At 43.9% G+C, this 19,382-nt stretch overlaps 1 protein-coding gene across 1 annotated transcript in view; it reads right to left on the bottom strand.

The window, feature by feature from the left end:
- The window catches only part of LOC122817312 (zinc finger BED domain-containing protein 5-like), a 1,006,885-nt gene that overhangs the window by 338,970 nt on the left and 648,533 nt on the right, over positions 1-19,382 (bottom strand). Inside the window, exon 6 of the mRNA XM_044090534.1 lies at positions 18,527-18,600. Within this exon, the coding sequence (XP_043946469.1) occupies positions 18,527-18,600 (74 nt within the window). The remainder of the gene's footprint in view (positions 1-18,526; positions 18,601-19,382) is intronic.

Below are 19,382 nucleotides of genomic sequence, written 5' to 3'. Positions count from 1 at the left end.
GAACGAACTAGGCACTTTTTGAATACCCTGGGCGCAGTGGATAAGCGAAAGGGCAGTGCAGAGAACTGTAGCCTGCTCTGAAGCGTAGGTATCTTCTGCAAGATTTCCTTATTGGGATGTGCAGGTAGGCTTACTTTAAATCCAGTGTTGCCAACCAGGCATTTGTGCCTAGCATGGGAAGCAGCTGATGAAGAGTTAGTATCTTGAATTTTGGGATTACCAAAAATGTGCTCAGAATAGACAGGTCCAGGATAGGATGCCAGGAATCGTCTTTCCTGACTACCAGGAAAAGTCTTGAGTAAAAACCTTGCCTCCATTCTTCTTGTGGGACAGGTTGAATACCCCTGATGCTTAAAAGAGAAAAAACCTGCTTTTGAGCCTCTGCCCACTGATTTGTGGGTAGGTCTAGCCAACCGTTTGGGGTTGGTAAGGAGTAGAAGTGGAATCTGTATCCTTGGGAAACAGAATTTAAAACCCATTTGTCCTGGGTAATGAGTTCCCAATTTTTTGCATGCAGGGCAATCTTTCCCGCTAAAGGAACAGTCAGTTGAGCAGGGCTTGGAAGGTTTAAAGTTAAGTCAGTGAGACAATTTACCATAAGGGGGAGTCTTACTACTACCTGCTTTGGAAGTGGGAGCCCCCCACTGATTACTCCTGTGAGCACCCTGGGGCTGGAGCTTGGGTGTTCTGCTGGTTCTATGTTTGGACTGAGAAGGTCTGGAAGACGCAAGTAAAGGACCAATTCTTAGAGGGCCAATGCCTACTAAATCTAGGAGGCTGTACTTGATGGAAATCTTTAACAGTTTGCATATATTTAGCTTTTTCTTCCATGTTTTTAAGTACTACTTCTGCTTTGTTGCCAAACAGGCAGTCATGGTTTAAGGGAGCATCCAGTAATTTAGCTTTAACATGATCTGGCAAAGATTGCTCCTTAAGCCAAGTATGCCTTCTAAGTATAGACCCAGTGACAGCAGCCCTGCAAGATGCCTCTAATGAATCAAAACCACATTGCAAAGTAGGTTTTCCCACTTGTTCAGCAGAATTCATGAAATCCTGTAATTCTTTATTTTCAGCACAGTCAGGAATCAACATCATTTGCTGTTTAAGCAATCCAATAATATGCTGCTGATACTTCAACATATGAAACTGGTAGTTGAAGGCCCTTATGGCTAATGTTGCAGAAGTGTATACCTTCTTACCCCATCTATCCAGGGCCCTGGAATCTCTATCAGAGGGGGTAGGACTTTTTGGCAGTAGTGGTCTTAATGCCTTTGGGTCCCTGTGAAATGGTCTCAGGATCCGCAGTAGGATTTTTAAAGAGGAACTTGTGAGAGTCGGGTACCCTGTAATACCTATCAGGTTTACTGGGAGCAAGAGGTAAGGTGTCAGGGGCCAGGTTAGATTCCGAGAAGGCATCATCTACAATGTCCAGTACAGGAGGGATAGCTAAAGGCCTGTGTTGAGGCAGGAGTAAGAATTCCCTAAGCCTCTTTTTGGAGTCACAATAATCTTGGCTTTCCCAGCGGAAATGCTCCCTAAGAGTATGCAAGGTTTCACCAAAAGAGAAATCCTCTGGAGGGGAAGCAGAGGGAATGGAGTCCTCTGCATCATAATCTTCATAGGCAGATAAGGGCAAATCCTGGTCATCAGAAAAAACAGAAATTTCAGAATCTTGATCAGAATCATCATAAGGAAAATCAGTTCTAGGTCTCTTAGAGGGAGAAGAGTGGCTTCCCTTGATTAGCGTAATAAGGTCTTCAGCCATTCTTATCTTTTGTTTTTTAGGCATAGGGGCCTGACCGTGTGGTCTGGGCGTCGGTTTTCTGGGCATGGATCGAGTTTTAGGCCCTGAAGAAGAAGATGGTGTCGGTTTAATATGCAAGTCAGTAGGCCTGAATACACCTTCAGAAGCCGGTGCCTGTACAGCGGCTCTGGACCCATCCAAGGTAGAAACATCCGCAGGTTCCACAGTCGAAGAACCATCTCGTGGCATATCAGACTCTAAATGGGTCTCAGTAGAGGCCTGCGAATCTGAAGTAGCGGGTATCAGGGGCGGCAAAAGCGCCTCACTGAGTACCGGCGAACTGGCGACTAGCTTAGAAGTGTTGTCAGCAGCTTTGGACCGTCTCTGTCTTTATCTTTGTGTTTTTTCGGAATGTCGGTAGTTGGGTGGCTTACCGAAGCCATTTCTGGATAATTGAACAGAGTACCAAAATATTTAGATGCGAAAATGAATAGACGAATAGTACGAAGTTTGAATAAGGCAGAAAACAGACAGCGAAGTACGTTGTGGTCTGGGTCTAGGCAAGGAATGCAGTACGAATTAAAATCTTTATGAGGTATTTGCTTTCCACAAGAAATACAATTGTTAATTTTTATTGACATCGGTTTAGAGCAAGAAAAAGGTTCCCCAACGGGGTACTTAGTTTAGTTGGAAGACTTCGGATATGAAACTCGTTTAAGCATGTGCTTTTTAGGCACAGACCCCGATGTACCAGAAGGGACGACAGGAGAGGAAAAAAAACCTGTCCTGTGAGAAAGCCCTGAAGAAATAGAAGAGCCCCTAACCACCTCCACAGAAGGGAGACAGAAGGAGAAAGAAGCCCCTTTCCCCCCCCCCAGCCCTGGATTCATCCTGCAGGCCACGCAAAATCAAAAAAGAAAAGTTTCTGAGACTCAACAGAAACTTCAGATCCACCTGCTCTACAGTAGTAGCTTTGCAGGACGGGCGCCCGAAACGGATCAATCAACCTGTTTAGTTTTGCGTTTTCGTTGTCTTTTTCGCGGCTGCGGCATCGGCGACATCCGATCCGACGGCATAATATACACACACCGCTAAGACCAACTAATCAATCCCTTTTTTATATATGCGCTTTTTATAGTGCGCACCCTAAAACAAACCGGCACTAAATCGGGAACGGTCCCAAACAAGGAGATGCAAAGAGAGTGTATATGCTATATGCGACACCTGTTTCACAAGAAATACAATTATTCACTTTTCTGACATCATTAGTAAAAAAAACAAATAAAAAAAATCCCAATATTAACTTAGTTTAGCGGTCTCCCAACTTTCGAAAAAAATTCGAAACGTGACGGCGCCTGCTGCTTCTGCGCAACTGCATGAAATTAAATCTTGGGGATATGGCGTGGTCATGCGGTCATTCGCGCCTGGCTTATACCTCACTGCTGGCCGACGTCAGCCGCCATGACCGTGAGCCTAATACTTTGGGCTGGGGAGTGGGGATGACCGCAGCCAGCAATGTATGTGCGGACACTTCTAATGTGCATGATGAAGAACATCGAAAATTTCAGGAGTTGGCCGACCGGCACTTGTGAACTGCTTCTGCTTCGGGCACCACACAGCAAGAAAGACTGATGTAATGGCATCGGCTACATGCTTTACACCCCTGACTACCTAACGTCATGGAAGATGAGACAGCAACCAACGCAGGACCCAAGACTTTGATAATCTGGTTGACTGAGGGCTACCTGCAAGCAGATAACCCAAATGTGATGACTGCAACAGTGAAACACGAAGAACATCCCTGTCCCCTTTGCTCTGTTGGAAGAGGTTGAATAGCCCTGACACTGAAGAGAAAGTACTTGCTTTTGGGTCTCTGCCCACTGGTTTGGAGGAAGGTCTGGCAATCCGCTTGGGTTTGACAGTGAGTGGAAGTAGTATCTGTATCCCTGGGATACAATGTTTAAGACCCATCGGTCCTGGGTAATATACTCCCAGTTTTCTGCATGCAGGGCGAGTTTTCCTCTTAGGGGTGCAAGTACTTGGGCATGACTGGCAAGGATGAAGGAAAAGTCATTGTGAACTTTTTCTATAAGGTGGTGGCTTACCACTCCCTGTTTTTGAGAAGGGAGCACTCCATTGTTTAGATCTGTGCATACCCTGAGACTGCAGTCTTTGTGGTCTGTTGCCCCTGGGTTTGGACTGCGAAAGTCTGGGAAGGACTGGAAAGGAACAGCTTGCATAGATTTAGCTTTTTCCTCAATCTTTTTAAGAACTACTACTGCTTTTGAGCCAAACATTCCTGGTTTAATGGAGCATCTAGTAATTTTGCTTTGACATGGTCTGGCAAGATTTGTTCCTTCAGCCAAGCATGCCTTCTCAGAACAGACCCAGTGACAGCAGCCCTGCAAGATGCTTCTAAGGCATCAAAACCACACTGCAAAGTATGTTTACCAACTTGGTTTGCTGAATGCATTACCTCTTGTAAGTCTTTATTTTCTGCACAATCAGGAATCAACAACATATTTTGTTTAATTAGTTTCATAATATGCTGCTGGTACTTCAACATGTGAAACTAGCAATTTAAAGCCCTGATGGCAAGAGTTGCAGAGTATACCTTCTTACCCCATCTGTCTAAAGCCCTAGAATCCTAGAATAGAAGAAAAGGGGTACGTTTTTTGGCTGTAGTAGCCTTAATACCTTTAGGTCCCTGGGAAATAGTCTCTGGATACGCAGTGGGATTTTTAGACAGAAGTTTGAGAGTCAGGTACTCTGTAGTACCGGTCAGGCTTTCTAGGAGCAGGTAGTAAATTATCAGGGGTAAGACTGGATTCCATGAAGACATCATCGACAATATCCAGGAAAGGGGGTATAGCTACAGGCCTATGCTGAGGCAAGTCTAAAAATTCCCTGAGTCTCTTTTTGGACTGTGGGTAGTCCTGTCATTCCCAGTGGAAATGCTCTCTTAGGGTATGCAAAGTTTCACCGAAAGAAAAGTCCTCGGGGGGGCAGAGGGAATGGAATCCTCTGCATCTGAGTTCTCATAGGTAGATAATGTATGTCCTGGTAATCACAAGGGTCAGAGTCATCAGACTCATGGTTTGCAGAATCAGAAGGAAAATCAATTCTTTGTCTTTTAGAGGGGGAAGGCTGGCGTCCCCTAATTAAAGTAATAAGGTCTTCAGCCATTCTAAGCATTTGTTTCTGTGGCATGGAAGCTTGAGAATGCGTTTTGGTCGTCAGTTTCCTAGGCGCAGTGCGAACTCTGGGCCTGAGAAATTCTGTAGTTTTAGTCATTAACAAAGTAGTCTGTTTAATACGAACATCAGAAGGTCTGAATACACCCTCAGAAGCCAGTGCCTGCACAGCGGCTCCGGACCCATCCAAGGTAGAGACATCCACAGGTTCCACAGTCGAAGTATCTCGCGGCATACCTGACTCCGAATGGGTCTCAGTAGAGGCCTGCGAATCTGTAGAAGCGGGTAACGGGGGCTGCAAAAGCACCTCACTGAGTACCGGCGGACTGGCAACTAGCTTAACAGAATCGTCGGCGGCAGTTTTGAACCTATGCGGTCTGTCTTTATCCTTGCGTTTTTTCAGATCATCGGTAGTCGGATGGCTTATCGAAGCCATTTTGTAATATGGTGAATGAGAGCAAAATAATTTAGCGACAAAAATAGCCAGATGACAAATAGTTTGGTGTTGAACAAGGCACAAAACTGACAGCGAGGAACGTCGTGGTCTGGGCCTGAACAGGTGATGCAGTAAGAAAAAAATCTTTTTGAGGTATTTGCTTTACACAGGCAAGCCAATTGTTAACTTTTTCTGACATCGGTTAGAGCAAGAAAAAAGGATCCCCAACGGGGTACTTAGCTTTAGAAGACTTCAGGTTTGAAACTCGAAAAACTAAAAATTTCAGGAAGCGGCCGACTGGCACTTGAGAACTGCTTCTGTTTTGGGTTCCCACGCGGCAAGAAAAGCTGATGTAATGGCATCGGTTGCATGTTTTATACCCCTGACGACCTGACGTCATGGAAGAGGCGACAACATCCGGCACAGAAATCTCAAGACTCTGTTATTCAGGCCGACTGATGGCTACCTGCAGGCAGATAACCCAAGTGTGATGACTGTAGCAGTGAAACACGAAGAACATCTTAAATGCCCAGTCGGACAGTCCCACAGAGAGTAACAAGAGATTTCAGCCAGAGGTGCAAAGTGTCATATGCTGGATAATCTGCCCCAGATCTAGGGTACAGCTTCTGAGTGCCTTAAAGATACGTCAATAGTAAAAAAGGGGGATAGGTGGATGGGAAGGAATACTGCAACATGGAAGAGGACAGCTACAGTTATGGTAAGATTTTACACAACTTTTCTATGTCCTTCTATTCCTATGTTGCAGCATTCTTAATGTGGGAGAGTACTACAGCTTAGAAAGAAGGGTGGAGGTAGATGTAGCTGATTCCACAAAACCCTGCAGGATTGATCCAGCAAACCCTGCCTGGGATCTGGATATGTGGTCCAATTTGTAGTGTTTGGTGAAGGTGTGAATAGTGGACTAGGTGGCTGCTTCCAGGGTGGAGGCTGTCTCCAATCCTTTAAGGAAGGCTTTAGAGGTTGCCACTACCCTGGCAGAGTAAGCTCTTAACCCCTGGGAAAGTGTTTCCCATGGTTGGAATAGCAGAAGGAAATAGTTTTCCTAATCCAACAGGAAATGGTTTGTTTGGAGACTGCCTTGCCCAGGGCCCTAGGGTGAAAGGATACAAAGAATTGATTAGATTTTCTGATGGACTTTCTTTTGCCTAGGTAGAATCTTAGTTGTCTGTGCACATTTAGGGAATGGAGTATCCTCTCACTGTCACTGGTTGGAGAGGGGAAGAAGGTGGGCAGGTGAATGGATTGGTTTAGGGACAGTTAGTTGACCACTTTAGGCATGAAGGAAGGGTTAGTGTGTAGGTTTCACCCTATCCTTGTGGAAGGTAGTGTATGGAGAGAGCAGGCCATTAAATCTTGCAACTCTACTAGCTGAGGTAATGGCCATCAGCAGTACCATCTTCCATGTACACATTTGAAGAGTAGCAGCACTAGCTGGTTTGAATGGGGCCAGTGTTAGCTTTTGCAGAATGAAGTTTTGGTCCCAGGGGGATGACATTAGTTTTCTTGGTGGTCTGATGTGTAAGACCCCTTTTTAGGAACAGTTTGACATCTAGCCTGGATAGCAGAGAGGGATCTAATGGTAGGACAGGCTAAAACTGCGAGAAGGTGGACTTTCATTGAAGAGTATGAAAGGCTAGCCTTAATTAGTTCACACACATAGGTAAGGACTAGGGGGTCTGCCTGGCAAGGGTCCCTGTCCTTATGGAGACATCAGTTGGAGAATCTTTCCCATTTTGATAAGTTGGATCTCCTAGTAGTAGGTTTTTTGGCCTCCCTCTGGACTAAAAGCACATCCTCAGAGTAATGGTGTCTGAAAGGGATTAGAAGTTTATCACCCAGAGTGTTAGGCCTAACATCTGTTGGTGAGGATGAATTAGAGTTCTCCTTTGTTCTGTGAGTAGGTCCACCTTGTGGGGTAACCTGTGGTGATTGCCCTTGGCTAATGAGAGAAGTAGGGGGAACCAATGCTGCCTTGGCCAATAGGAAGTCACCAGCAATATTTTTGGTTTGTCCTTCCTGATTTTCAGGAGGACTTTTTGAATGAGAGGGAAGGGTGGAAATGCATATAAAAAACGCCCCTTCCAAGGAATGCTGCAGGCATCTATCCTCCAGGCAAGTGGGGAGTGGTCCTTGGTGCAGAATTTTTTCAAATGTCTGTTTGGCAGAAGGCAAACGATCTACTTGAGGAGAGCCTCATCGGTGGACAATGTCTAGAAAGATATCACTGTTTGGCAACCATACGTGCTGTAGAGAGGATGTTCTGCTGAGAATATCTGCTTGCTTATTGAACTGAGAGGGGTTGTATGTTGCCTGGAGGGTTAATCTGTGCTTGGAGGCGAGATCCCAAATTTGTAATGTTATCCGGCATAGGAGGTAGGCCTTGGTCCCTCCCTGTTGGCTTGAGATACCACATGACTGTGGTATTGTCTGTGAATATCTGTAGGGTGCCTGGTTGGAGGGAGGAAGGCTTTCAGGGTCAGAAAACCTGCAGTCATTTCCCTCACATTGATCTGTTTCTTTTGGAGGGTAGGCTTCCAGGTCTCCTGTACCATGAAGCCTTTCATAGTAGCCCCCCACCCTAGGTCTGATGCATCTGTATGCATATGCTGGGTTGGGGAGGAAGGCCTGGGTTCAGAAGTATTTGTTGGATCCACCACCTTAGTTCTGTTTTGAGGCAGGGTAGGAGGGCAATCTGATGCTCTAGGGGATGTTGGTGTTCTGACCATACACTTTTCAAGTACCACTGGAGCTTTCGCATGTACATTCTGGCTAGGGGCAGCATGGGAATGGTGGCTGCCATAAGTCCCAGGATCTGCAGGAATTGTCCTGCAGATATCTGATGAACCTGTAATGAGCTTTGGAAGTGGGTGGAAAGGAATAGAACTTTATCCCGAGGGAGAAAAGCCTGCATCAAGTCTGTTCTGATCTTGCAGCTCAGAAAGATTTTGTCCTGCTGTGGGATTAAGGATGCTTTTAGGAGGTTGAGAGTGAATACCAAGCTTTAAAGTAGGGAAGTGGCAAACCTCAGAGGATTTTGAAGGGTGTCCTCTGTTTCTGCCAGAAAGAGGATGTCGTCCAGTTAAGGATAGATTTGCACACCTTTGGTTCTGCAGAAAGCTATGGCTGGTGCTAGGCATTTTGTAAATACCCTGGGTGCAGTAGACAAACCAAAGGGCAAGGCTGTAAATTGAAAATGAGAGCAGGGCCAAGTGAAATGCAAGAATTGTCTGTTGGTTTTATGGGAATATGGAGATATGCTTCCTTTAGCTATAGTGTGGCCATAAAGGCCTGGTCTGATAATAATGGAAGAAAGGTTTTAAGAAATAACATTCTGAATGATGGAACTTTAAGGAAAAGCTTTATAAAGGATAGATCTAGTATTGGCCTCCAAGGGCCATCTTTTTGGGAGACCAGAAAAAGTCTCAAGTAGAAGCCTTTTCCTTCCAGTCCTGGAGGGACAAGTTCTATAGTTACTAATGTCAGAGGGTCTTGCAGTATATATGTGAGGGATGAGGTGGAATTGATTTTTTGGGGAAAAGGAATGCCCTTTGGAAGGGGCTTTTCCTTCCAAGACAGGAAATATCCATTTTGTATGATTGCCAGTACCCAGAGGTCTGATGTGATGGATATCTAAATGGGGAGGCAGTGGGAGAGGCGGGCTGACAAGGGGAGATGGGCAAGGCAGTCACACATTGTTTGGTCCACTTCTATCTTGAAAAGGCCACCTCTGACTGGATTGTAAAGCAACTGGTCTGGAGGAGGTTTGCCTCCTGGTTCCTCCCCTATGCCTGGAAGAGGAAGGGGTACCAAAGGTTGTCTTAGTAGGATAATTTCTGCAGTATTTAGAGATGGGGGACACAAGTAAGTGCTGAATGTCTTGAAGCTCTTTACTTTATTCCTCCAGGTTTTTGAAAAGGTCCGCAGACTGCTTGCCAAACGGTAGGTTATGCCAAGAATACCTGCAAAGTACTGATGCAGAAGCAGCAGACATAGCAGAGGCCTCTGCTGCATTGTAACTGCATGTAATAGAATGTCTGGCTACCTGGGAAGCCAGGGACAGTTTAGATGCTATCTCAGTTTTGGTGGGGCAGTCAGGGGTGGATGCCAAGAGAGTAGAGGCTTGTGATACTAGGTCTAAGGCATATTTAACCCATGTGGGTTTGGCAGTTGATAGCTCTGAAGGCCAGGGTGGAGGAGGTGTGTACCTTCTTTCCTATCCTGTCCATGATTTTGCTATCCTTATTAGTAGACAGAAAAGATGCAAAAGGAATCAGTCTACAGCAATTACAGCAGGGTCTGGCCAAGGGTGGTTTTAACAAGGAATTTTTGATCATCTGGAGCTTTGTAGAACCTGTCAGGTCTTTTAGGGATGGGTGGTTGTGAGTCTGGATTCTTTTATGCTGAGGTGAAAGCATCAAGGTAGGCAGGGATGACTGGTGGGATGGCTGAATGCAAGGGGTATTCCACCTGGAGAAGTTCATATCTTCTTTGAGTATGTAATTTGAGAAGTGTCCCCATTTAAAGTATTCTTTCATTTTAGTGATAGTCTCCCGAGATGTGATATCCTCTGATGGGGATTCCCCTTCTATAGATTCCTCATCTGGGGAGTAGTATTCAAGAGGGGAGACAATTTGTGAAGAGTAGGAGGCGGATTCATCTGAAGATGAATAGTAGGGCTCCTGTTCTTCATCCCTTTCTTGTGCAGTAGGCAGAGAGAGAGAAGTGGCAGAAGCAGGCCTAGGGTTAAGCACTGGAATAGTAGAGGGGGAAGAGACTGTGGGCTGAAGGGCCATGAAGACCTGCATCAAAGAGGTGGTAAAAGACTGTCAGTCTGGAACTCCTTCAGAAGGTGGAGTCTGGTGCTTTGTTTTTTGTTTCCTTTTTAAAGACGACTGTCTCGGAGAAGGCCTAGTTCAGGAGCCTGTGAATTGGTAGGGGTTTTCAGGCAAAGGGATCCCGTCAGTTGTCCAACAATACCTGGTTCCCCCTCGACATAGGTAGGGACCCAGAGCAGAGTCTCAGAAAGGGATTTGGAAAGCTGTTTACTCAAATCCCTTTGCAGCCCAGTGAAATGTGCCAAGTAGTTCAGTGACCGGAAGGCAAAGGTTGCTGATGCATAAATCCACTTCCTGAATCTGTCCAACACCCTGGACTCTCTCTTAGGGGGATGGCTAGAGGAACTACCACCACAACTATAGAATTAATGGGGACCCCCTTTGCTCCAGTGTGGCCCGTTCGTAGGAGGAGCTAGGAACTTATCAGGATGACAAGGGATGGGTTCTACAGTATCTGGTTCCTTCAATGCCAAGTGAGAAACTAAATTTATAACCTCATCAACCTGGGGAGGCAACCAAGATGTACATGGGCCGGGACATAAATGCTTGCAGGAACACCATCTCCTCCTGGAAAGGTGTATCGGGAGGACTACTCACCTTTCTGTCTTTGAATTTCCAAGATATCTCCATAGGAGACATCTAGTGGGGATCTTGGGGATCCCTCCCCTTCATCAAAGTCAGTGTTTTCTGTGAATGACTCCTGAGGGGGGGGGTCTATGCACCTCCTCTTGCAGGGAAATCTCCTCAGTGAAATTGCCTGGAGAGGTGTCCGAAAAAAAAAAGGGAAAAAGTCCTCAAGGGGGACTTCTGGATGGTTGGTAGGGCTAGCTGTCCATGTGTGATAGGTCTGCGAGACTCAGAGCTTCCACCGGATAGTGGCAGGGCTGTAGGATCCGAAGAAGAGCAGCTGTGTTTCTTGAATGAGAGAAGACCATTTCCACCACCTTGAAGTCAGAAGGACCAGGAGAAGCTATAGCTGGCCACACCAATGACAAAGCTCCAGATGCTACCATACCCCGACCCTTTCCGGGTCCCTGCCTCGAAAGAGGAGTCAGACTAGAGCAATCTAACCCAAAGCCCTGAAGAGCAGGGACAGCTCTCTCAACCTCGGAGTTGAACCAAGCCCTCCAGGCCTGGCGCTGATGCTTCAGCTCTGAGATTCTTCCTGGTCCAAGAGAATTAGCACCGGATAAGTCAGGGCCACAGTCAAAGTTAAAGACCTAACTGTCTTTAGATCAGACACTGACACTCTCGGGGTTCTCAGATCCAAAGGCTCTGAAACTGCCAGCTGGATCAAAGGAGGAGTCATCACTGCATAGGGAAACAAAAGGGAGACTCACGAATTCAATGGGAGCTGGAGCCATGAGAACCCCCATCTGAATCTAAACTCTGAGGAACTTTTCATCTTATCAACTTTGGCTTCAGAAAGGCTCCTGAAGGACATGACACAGGAAGTAGTGGATTGGGGCCGAGACACTCTCCTCATGGTGTCTTGTAGGAAGGGAGAATGGAGTCGAGGCAAGACAGGCTTCAGAGAGAACCCTAGGGACCAGAGTCCTAGGAGAATTAGAATGTATAAGTGCTGGATCAAACATCTGAACTTTGGCAGGAGTCTCTGAAGTATATGATGCTTGGGAGAGAGGATTGGAGACCAGACTTTCCCACCTCCAAAGAGGCCCTAGGTGTTTTAGTAGGGGTTTGAGTCCCTGAAAAGGAAGAAGATGGTAACAAACCCTTTGGGAACAGTTTAAGTCTGTCACTAAGTGCCCTTGAATTAAATCCAGCACATATGGAGTACAAGTACTCTGTACTTAAATAGGCAGCACCCAGACAAACACACTCCCCAGAGCCATCACAATTAAGGATCTTGTGCCTACAGGAAGTGCATTTCTTAAATCTAATAGGTATGTCAGCCAAAACCACAAAAATACAAAATGAGAACAGAATTTTTTTTTGGAAATTACCAACAATGTTAGGGGTATGGAATTATCTTCTAAAGGGTAGGAAGAGGAGAAAGAAAGAATACAGAAGAAACAACAATGGTACGGAGACCACCAAAGGTAGAATAGAAAAATAAGTTACAATTCTGTGTCCCACAAAGTCATGTCTAGTCTGCAAAGGGGGGTAAGAATGTGTGCCTCCCTGCTTGTTTATATACCACATGACTGTGGTATTGTCTGTCTTTATCAGTAGTTGTCCCGGATGAAGTAGATCCTTGAAGGCGGTCAGGGCATTTTGAACAGCTAGCATCTCTTTTTTGATTGATATGTAGATGCATTTGGTTTGAGGGCCATGTGCCCTGAATGCATCTTTCTGCCATGTGGGCCCCCCCAGGCATAATCTGATGCATCCTTTGTTAGTGCCTGGCTGGGGGTAATGTTAATGGCTGTCCCTTGTTCTGGTGACAAGCCCACGACCACCACTGAAACTCCTGTTGCAGGCAGGGAATGAGGGTAATTTGCCTCCAGGCTGTGGCAATTTTGAGTCCAAACACTTTTTAGGTACCATTGAAGTTTCCTCATATGCAGTCTTGCATATGGAATTAGTAGAATACCGGATGTCATGAAGCCCAAAGCCTGCAGAATTTTTCTTGCAGACAACTGGGACTTTGTTGCCAACATCTTGAAATAGGTTGTCAGTTGCCTTTGTCTGGCGTGAGATAAGCCATCTGGGCAGTTGTATTTATGCTTGCACCCAGGAATATTATCTGAGAGGGTACTAGTTTTGATTTCTTTTCGTTGACCATGTACCCTAGGCATATTAGAAGTCTTTTCACAAATGCCAGATGCTGTAGAAGAATGTCATTGTTCTCTTCTTGAATTATACAGTCGTCCAAGTAAGGATATATTTGCATTCCTCTTTGTCTGCAGAATACAATTACTGGTGCCAGGCACTTAGTAAAGACCCTGGGCGCAGTAGATAAGCCAAAGGGCAGTGCAGAGAATTGGTAATGCATTGAGCCAGCCTTAAATCTGAGGTATCTTCTGCATGATTGTCTGATTGGGACATGCAGGTATGCCTCTTTTAAAGTCTAAAGTCACAAGCCAAGCAATTCTTGCCCAGCATGGGCAGAAGCTGCTGTAAAGTTAACATTCTGAATTTTGGTATATCCAGGAATGTGTTCAGAATAGATAGGCCCAGTATTGGTCTTCAGGCCTTGTCCTTTCTGAGTACCAAGAAGAGTCTTCAGTAAAATCCTTGTCCCTGCTCTTGCTCTGGTACTTGTTGAATGGCCCCAATGTCCATGAGGGATGAGACTTGTCTTTGTGCCTCTGCCCACTGATTTTTTTGGCAGATCTGGCCATCCGTTTGCCTTTGGCAGGGTATGGAAATGGAACTTGTAGCCTTGAGACACTGTTTAGAACCCACTTGCCCTGGGTTACAATGTGCCAATTTTGAGAAAAAAATGCTAATTTTCCCCCTAAGGGTGCTGCCAGGAGATAAGTGCTTGGTGCAGGCAGGCAGAAGTCATTGGGACCGTTTCCTGTAAGGTTGTGATTTGTCTTCTCCAACTTTGGAGGTAGAAGCACCCCATTGCTTTGACCTGTATGAACCTTGCACCTGGGATCTGCCTCTACGCCGTCTGGATCTGCCCCTTTGAGGTCTGTCTGACATAGGAAAGGACCAGTTCTTTGTGGGCCAGTGTCTACTAAACCTAGGTGGCTGTACTTGTAAAAAAATCTTTGACAGTTTGCATTGATTTAGCTTTGTCCTCCATTTTCTTTAACACCTCTTCTGCCTTAACACCAAACAATGTATCATGCTGTAAAGGTGCATCTAATAATTTAACTTTCACATGAGCAGGCAGATTTTGTTCCTTTAACCAAGCATGCCTCCTAATTACAGAACCCGTAACTGCGGCCCTGCAGGAGGCCTCCAAAGAATCAAAACCACATTGCAAAGTATGCTTTCCAACTTGTTCAGCTGCATGCAATAAATCCTGCATTTCCTTACTTTCTGCACATTCAGAGTTTAACAACATTTTCTGTTTAAGCAATGCCATGACATGTTGCTGATATTTGAACATATGAAACTGACAGTTGAAGGCCTTTGTAGCCAAGGTAGCAGATGTGTAAACCTTTTCTCCCCATCTATCCAGTGCCCTAGAATCTCTGTCAGAGGGGATAGGGTTTTTTGCAGCGGAAGCCTTAACTCCTTTGGGACCCTGAGAAATAGTCTCTGGGTCTGCAGAAGGGTTTTTAAAAAGGAATTTATGAGAGTCAGGAACCCTGTAATATCTATCATGCTTAACAGGAGCTGGAGGTAAGGAGTCAGGGGTAAGACTAGACTCCGAAAACACATCATCTACAATGTCTAACACAGGTGGAATGGCTAGAGGCCTGTGTTGAGGAAGTAAAAGGAAATCTCTGAGCCTCCTTTTAGATTCTGAAAAATCTTGGCTCTCCCATGGAAATGCTCCCTCATGGTATGCAAGGTTTCCCCAAAAGAATAGTCCTCTGGAGGAAAAGCTGAAGGTATAGATTCTTCAGCATCAGAATCCTCAAAGGGGGGAAGAGAATATTCCTGATCAGAAAAGGAATGAGAAGAAATAGAAACCTGATCTGAAGATTCATAGTCAGTCTCTTGCCTAGGCCTTTTATCAGGAGGGGAATGGGAACCCCTGATCAAGGTAATTAAGTTTTCGGCCATTTTGAGCATCTGTTTTTTGGGCATAGAGGCCTGTCCACGTGTCTCTTGAGTTTGTCTCTTTGCTTTAGAAGGTGCTTTGGTCTTTGCCTTTGTAGCTGAAGTAGGTTTAATGTAAAGATGTTTAGGTCTGAATACAGCCTCAAGAAGCCGGTGCCTGCTCAGCGGCTCCGGACCCATCTGAGGGAATAGTATCCGAGGCTCCAATACCCTGAGTTTCCAGTGGCATGGCCGACTCCACGTGGGAGTCGGTAGTGGCCTGCGACTCTAAAGTAGCAGGCGTCAGGGGCTGCGAAAGAGCCTCACTGAGAACTGGCGACTGGCTTAGGAGAAGCTTTGTCAGTTTTGGGCCTCGGTTATTTATCTCTCTCCTTTTCTTTGTGTTTTTTGTGAACTCCAGTAGTCGGATGGCTATCTGACGACATTTCTGAATAATTAAACCGGCGTCCAAAACAGTTTAAAGCAAAATCATACCAATGCTTAATAGTGCGTTGGTTAAATCTAGCACAAAACCGACAATAAGAAATGTTGTGATCAGGGCCTAGGCAAGGAATACAGTAAGAATAAAAGTCCTTATGCGGTATTTGCTTCCCACAAGAAATACAATTATTTACTTTTTCTGACATCGGTTTGGAGCAAGAAAAAAAGTTTCCCCAACGGGGTACTTAGCTTTATTGAAGACTTCAGATCTGAAATTCGAACTCGAAAATCTCAGGAGTCGGCCGATCGGCACTTGCGAACTGCTTCTGCTTTGGGCACTGCATGGCAAGAAAGACTGAAGAAAATGGCGTCAGCTCCTTCTTTTATTCCCCTGACGACCTGATGTCACGGAAGGGGTGACAGCAGCCAACGCAGGACCAAGACTTTGGAATTCAGGCCGACTGAGGGCAACCTGCCAGCAGGATTACCCAAATGCAATGACTGCAACAGTGAAACACGAAGATCATCATCTATGCAGAGCTGAGATATCAGAAGAGGAAACTGTAGATCATTGTATGTGATGTACCTTTAAGAAATTTCTCAGTCAATAAGCACATGCCTATATTCACTGAGCACATGTGAGAGGTGAGTGCCACTTGTGAGTGAGCAGCCAGAGGGTGAGCATGCAAGTACGTAGTCAGTTACTTAGATAGTTCGTTTAAGTTCAATGTTCCCGTTTATCCATCCTGATGTATTTGTATTCAATAAATTACTTAAATGAACACCCAAGCCTCAACATCTTCTTAACGGGGTCTATATTAGGAAGCCAAAATGCAATTACGACGAACTCCTAATAATCGACCCATAATCAGTGAAAACTGCGACAGCAATTCGCTGAATTTACTAATGACAACAAAATAGTTGCTTGAAGCACAATGCAGCAATGTACACTTAAATCGAACCCATCCAAGTGGGGGGCTTCACCCCCCCCAACTATATATACCAGCTCCAAGACTGCAATACAGTGGAGGAAAGGGCAAAATTCTGTAGTTATCCATTGTGCTTCGGACAACTATTTCATTGCCCTTAGTGAATTCAGCAAATCACTGAAGTGAGTTTTGCTGATTACGGGTCGATTATTAGGTTTTAGCAGTAATTGCATTTCGGTGACCTAATACAGAGCCTTCTTTATGTATATAAGAGCAGCGACAAAAATCACAACAGTTACAAAAGTAATGGACCTTCATGCTCAGATGTAATCTTCCTAAAAGAATCGAAGTAATCAGCCCCCATCCAACAACTTACTAGAAGAATGGTCTCCAGCATTCAGTATTTTATCATATCTTAGCAACCTTAGCAAACATTCTGCAAAACACTACAGTTTCTGCTAGGCAAAGGAACTCCCTAGAGGCAAGGATTCCATCAAGTACCTTAGCTGTATACTAATAAAATGTCATGCTAGTAAAACTAGGTCTGTTTTCTAAGCTCGTTCTGCATCTGATAGGCAATGAAAAGAGATTCTAGGTAGATATCCTGAAACAGAAGTCAGGAACACAAAAGAACAAAGGGAAAAAACCAAAAGGAAAAATGAACAAACAAAGCCAAAAAATCCCAAACAGCCATTAAATGTGAAACTTAATGAACATTAATGTAAAAAAACAACAATGAGAAAAGTATGAGGCAGTGTCTGCAATGAGGATGTCACTCTCCATATCCTCTACATTCTAATATGTTTTAATTTTTAGGTCACATTACCTTGCAGAAATAATGAAACCACTTTGCTTCTATAAAACTCTGTAAATGTGGAATAAAAATAAAATAGTAGCAGGGGTTTGGGAAATCCAGCCTCCGACACAGGTACTGTAGGGGGACTTCTCCCCTGTAAGAAAATTGTTTGAACAGACAAGCCTATTTTGAAGCATTTAGTCATATGTAAGCATTACTTGTACATTACATCTAAGTCTGTCTTATAAACTAGGATTCTAATTTAGTGTTAAAAATGTACTAAAAATATATGTGGATTTTTTTTTGTTTCCCAGTAACTTCTATATTCCCTTAAACTTATGCACTGCTGTACACCTTAAGAATGGAAGCTGGAATTTAAATTTTAGGAAGGAACCATTATATTTTACTTCCAGGTGTGTTTTTTTGGGCTTTTGTGACTTCCAGTCCTTTCCATTCAAACTTGAATGATAATTTATTTATTTATTTATTTATTTGGGGGGGGGGGGGGGTTCAAAGCAAAACCTTTGGAACAGCTGAGAATTATTCCTGAATCTATTAACGTTCAAGAAAATGCTAATATCTTCCAACTTTTCAACTCCTATGGCCAAGCTTGTTGGAAATTTTGAGAAATACAAGACATAAAAGAGAGAAGCAACTTTTTGTATACAAATAGAAATGTAGTTCCCCAATGACGTGGATAACAATGATTTGAATAAAAACATTTATACAGTCAAAAGATTCATTTGCATTACAATACCTTGAATTTAAGAAAATGTATACCTTACTTTTGCATTGACACTGCTGTTTGTACCACTGGAATACATTTACTTATTTAACATTCAGAAAATTTGACTTGGAACAATGCCAATTTTTAGCGGAGGCCCTGGGAGAAATGCTCCAGATGCATGCCTTTGTAACATTTTTATTTTATTTTTTATTTTATTTGCAGTTGGTTTACCAGGATAGTCCATTGGGTCACAAAGAACCCGTTTTCAATTGAGTCCTGGGGAGAAAAGCTCCAAAAACAAGCGTAAGATTACAGTAAGATATTTTGTTACAAATTATTATAGTTACTATGGCTTAGTAAAAAACATTGCAAGTACTATAGACTAGTGATTAATATACAAATATTACAATCTAAAAAAGAAAAATTACAATTTGATAACTCAGATGTATTTATGTAACATGGAAGGAAACCCAGATGAATGCAGGGTGGACATGCAGACTCTGCACAGTAGGCACCCCAGCCGAGAATCGAACCGGAGAACCTCTTGCTGTGAGGCCACAACTCTACTGCTGCACCAATGCGCTGTCCATAAATGCTCTAAGACACAGCAGTTTGACACCCTGGAAGAACTGTCAACACATGGCTCTCAAGATGCTAACTGTATAACCAAATGCAAATAAAAATTTATGACCCTTGTCTTCCTATACCAAAAAGAAATCATGTGGGGAGAACATACATAAGGCTTACTTCTACACAAAACTGCCAATTCTGTCATACCTTTTTTCTGTTGGGCTAATGCTGCCATTGGCTGCTGTGCTGTCTGCTGCCTGTATTGAAGTTGATCCGGCGACCTGAATGGGAAGTGCATACAATGCATCTTTCAATACTACATAAAAACATACTATTGAGCACAAGTTTGCATAGTTTAACTGATCAAACAGTACAGCAATAACAAAAAAAAAAAAAAAGAAAGTACTGCAGAAAAAAGAAAAAGAAGTCATTAGCATGATGCACAATAATGGAGCATCAGGGTTTCATGTCATTTTCAGTAAGGTGAAACAGCAGATGAACATTTACTTTTTTTTTTTTTTTTTAAACTCAAATACCAAAATTGACTTACTTTTATTTTTTATCATATGACAGCTTATTAAACTGTGTTATACTTGCATACTAAAAGCAGGGGAAACAAGTTCAATGACACAATGTAACAATAACTAGCGGCTGGCTGTGGGTAATACGAGATTTACTCAACACTTGCATGGTTTGAGGGACCAAACAGAGCCAGCTGTTGACAAAATAAAACAATACCCCTCTGGACACATCACCTAATCTCCCACTTTCCCCTTTACCAGTCAGTAAATGTTGCTTCCTCACATTACTGTTTGCAAGTCAGAGTAACAGTCTACACCTGGTATTTTACATGGTCTACATGTTAAATATGGTGTGTCTGAGCAGCCTGTCTTGTTTAGTGGCAGTCCTAAGGAAAGTGTTTTTTTTTTTTTTTTTTTTTTTTTTTTAAAGGGAAGGTGTAGGGTTACAGTGTTAGCATACACGACAAAGTGAAACACATGTTTCTAAGGTTTGGACAATTTGCCTGTAGTTTAGAATTATAAGGTGTAAATATTTCTAATGA

The sequence above is a fragment of the Protopterus annectens genome, chromosome 12.part0 (genome assembly GCF_019279795.1).
Source record: "Protopterus annectens isolate FY-2018-M chromosome 12.part0, PAN1.0, whole genome shotgun sequence".
NCBI lineage: Eukaryota > Metazoa > Chordata > Ceratodontiformes > Protopteridae > Protopterus > Protopterus annectens.
Note: the sequence above shows the minus strand (reverse complement) of the source record. Positions and strands in the feature narration are given on the sequence as shown.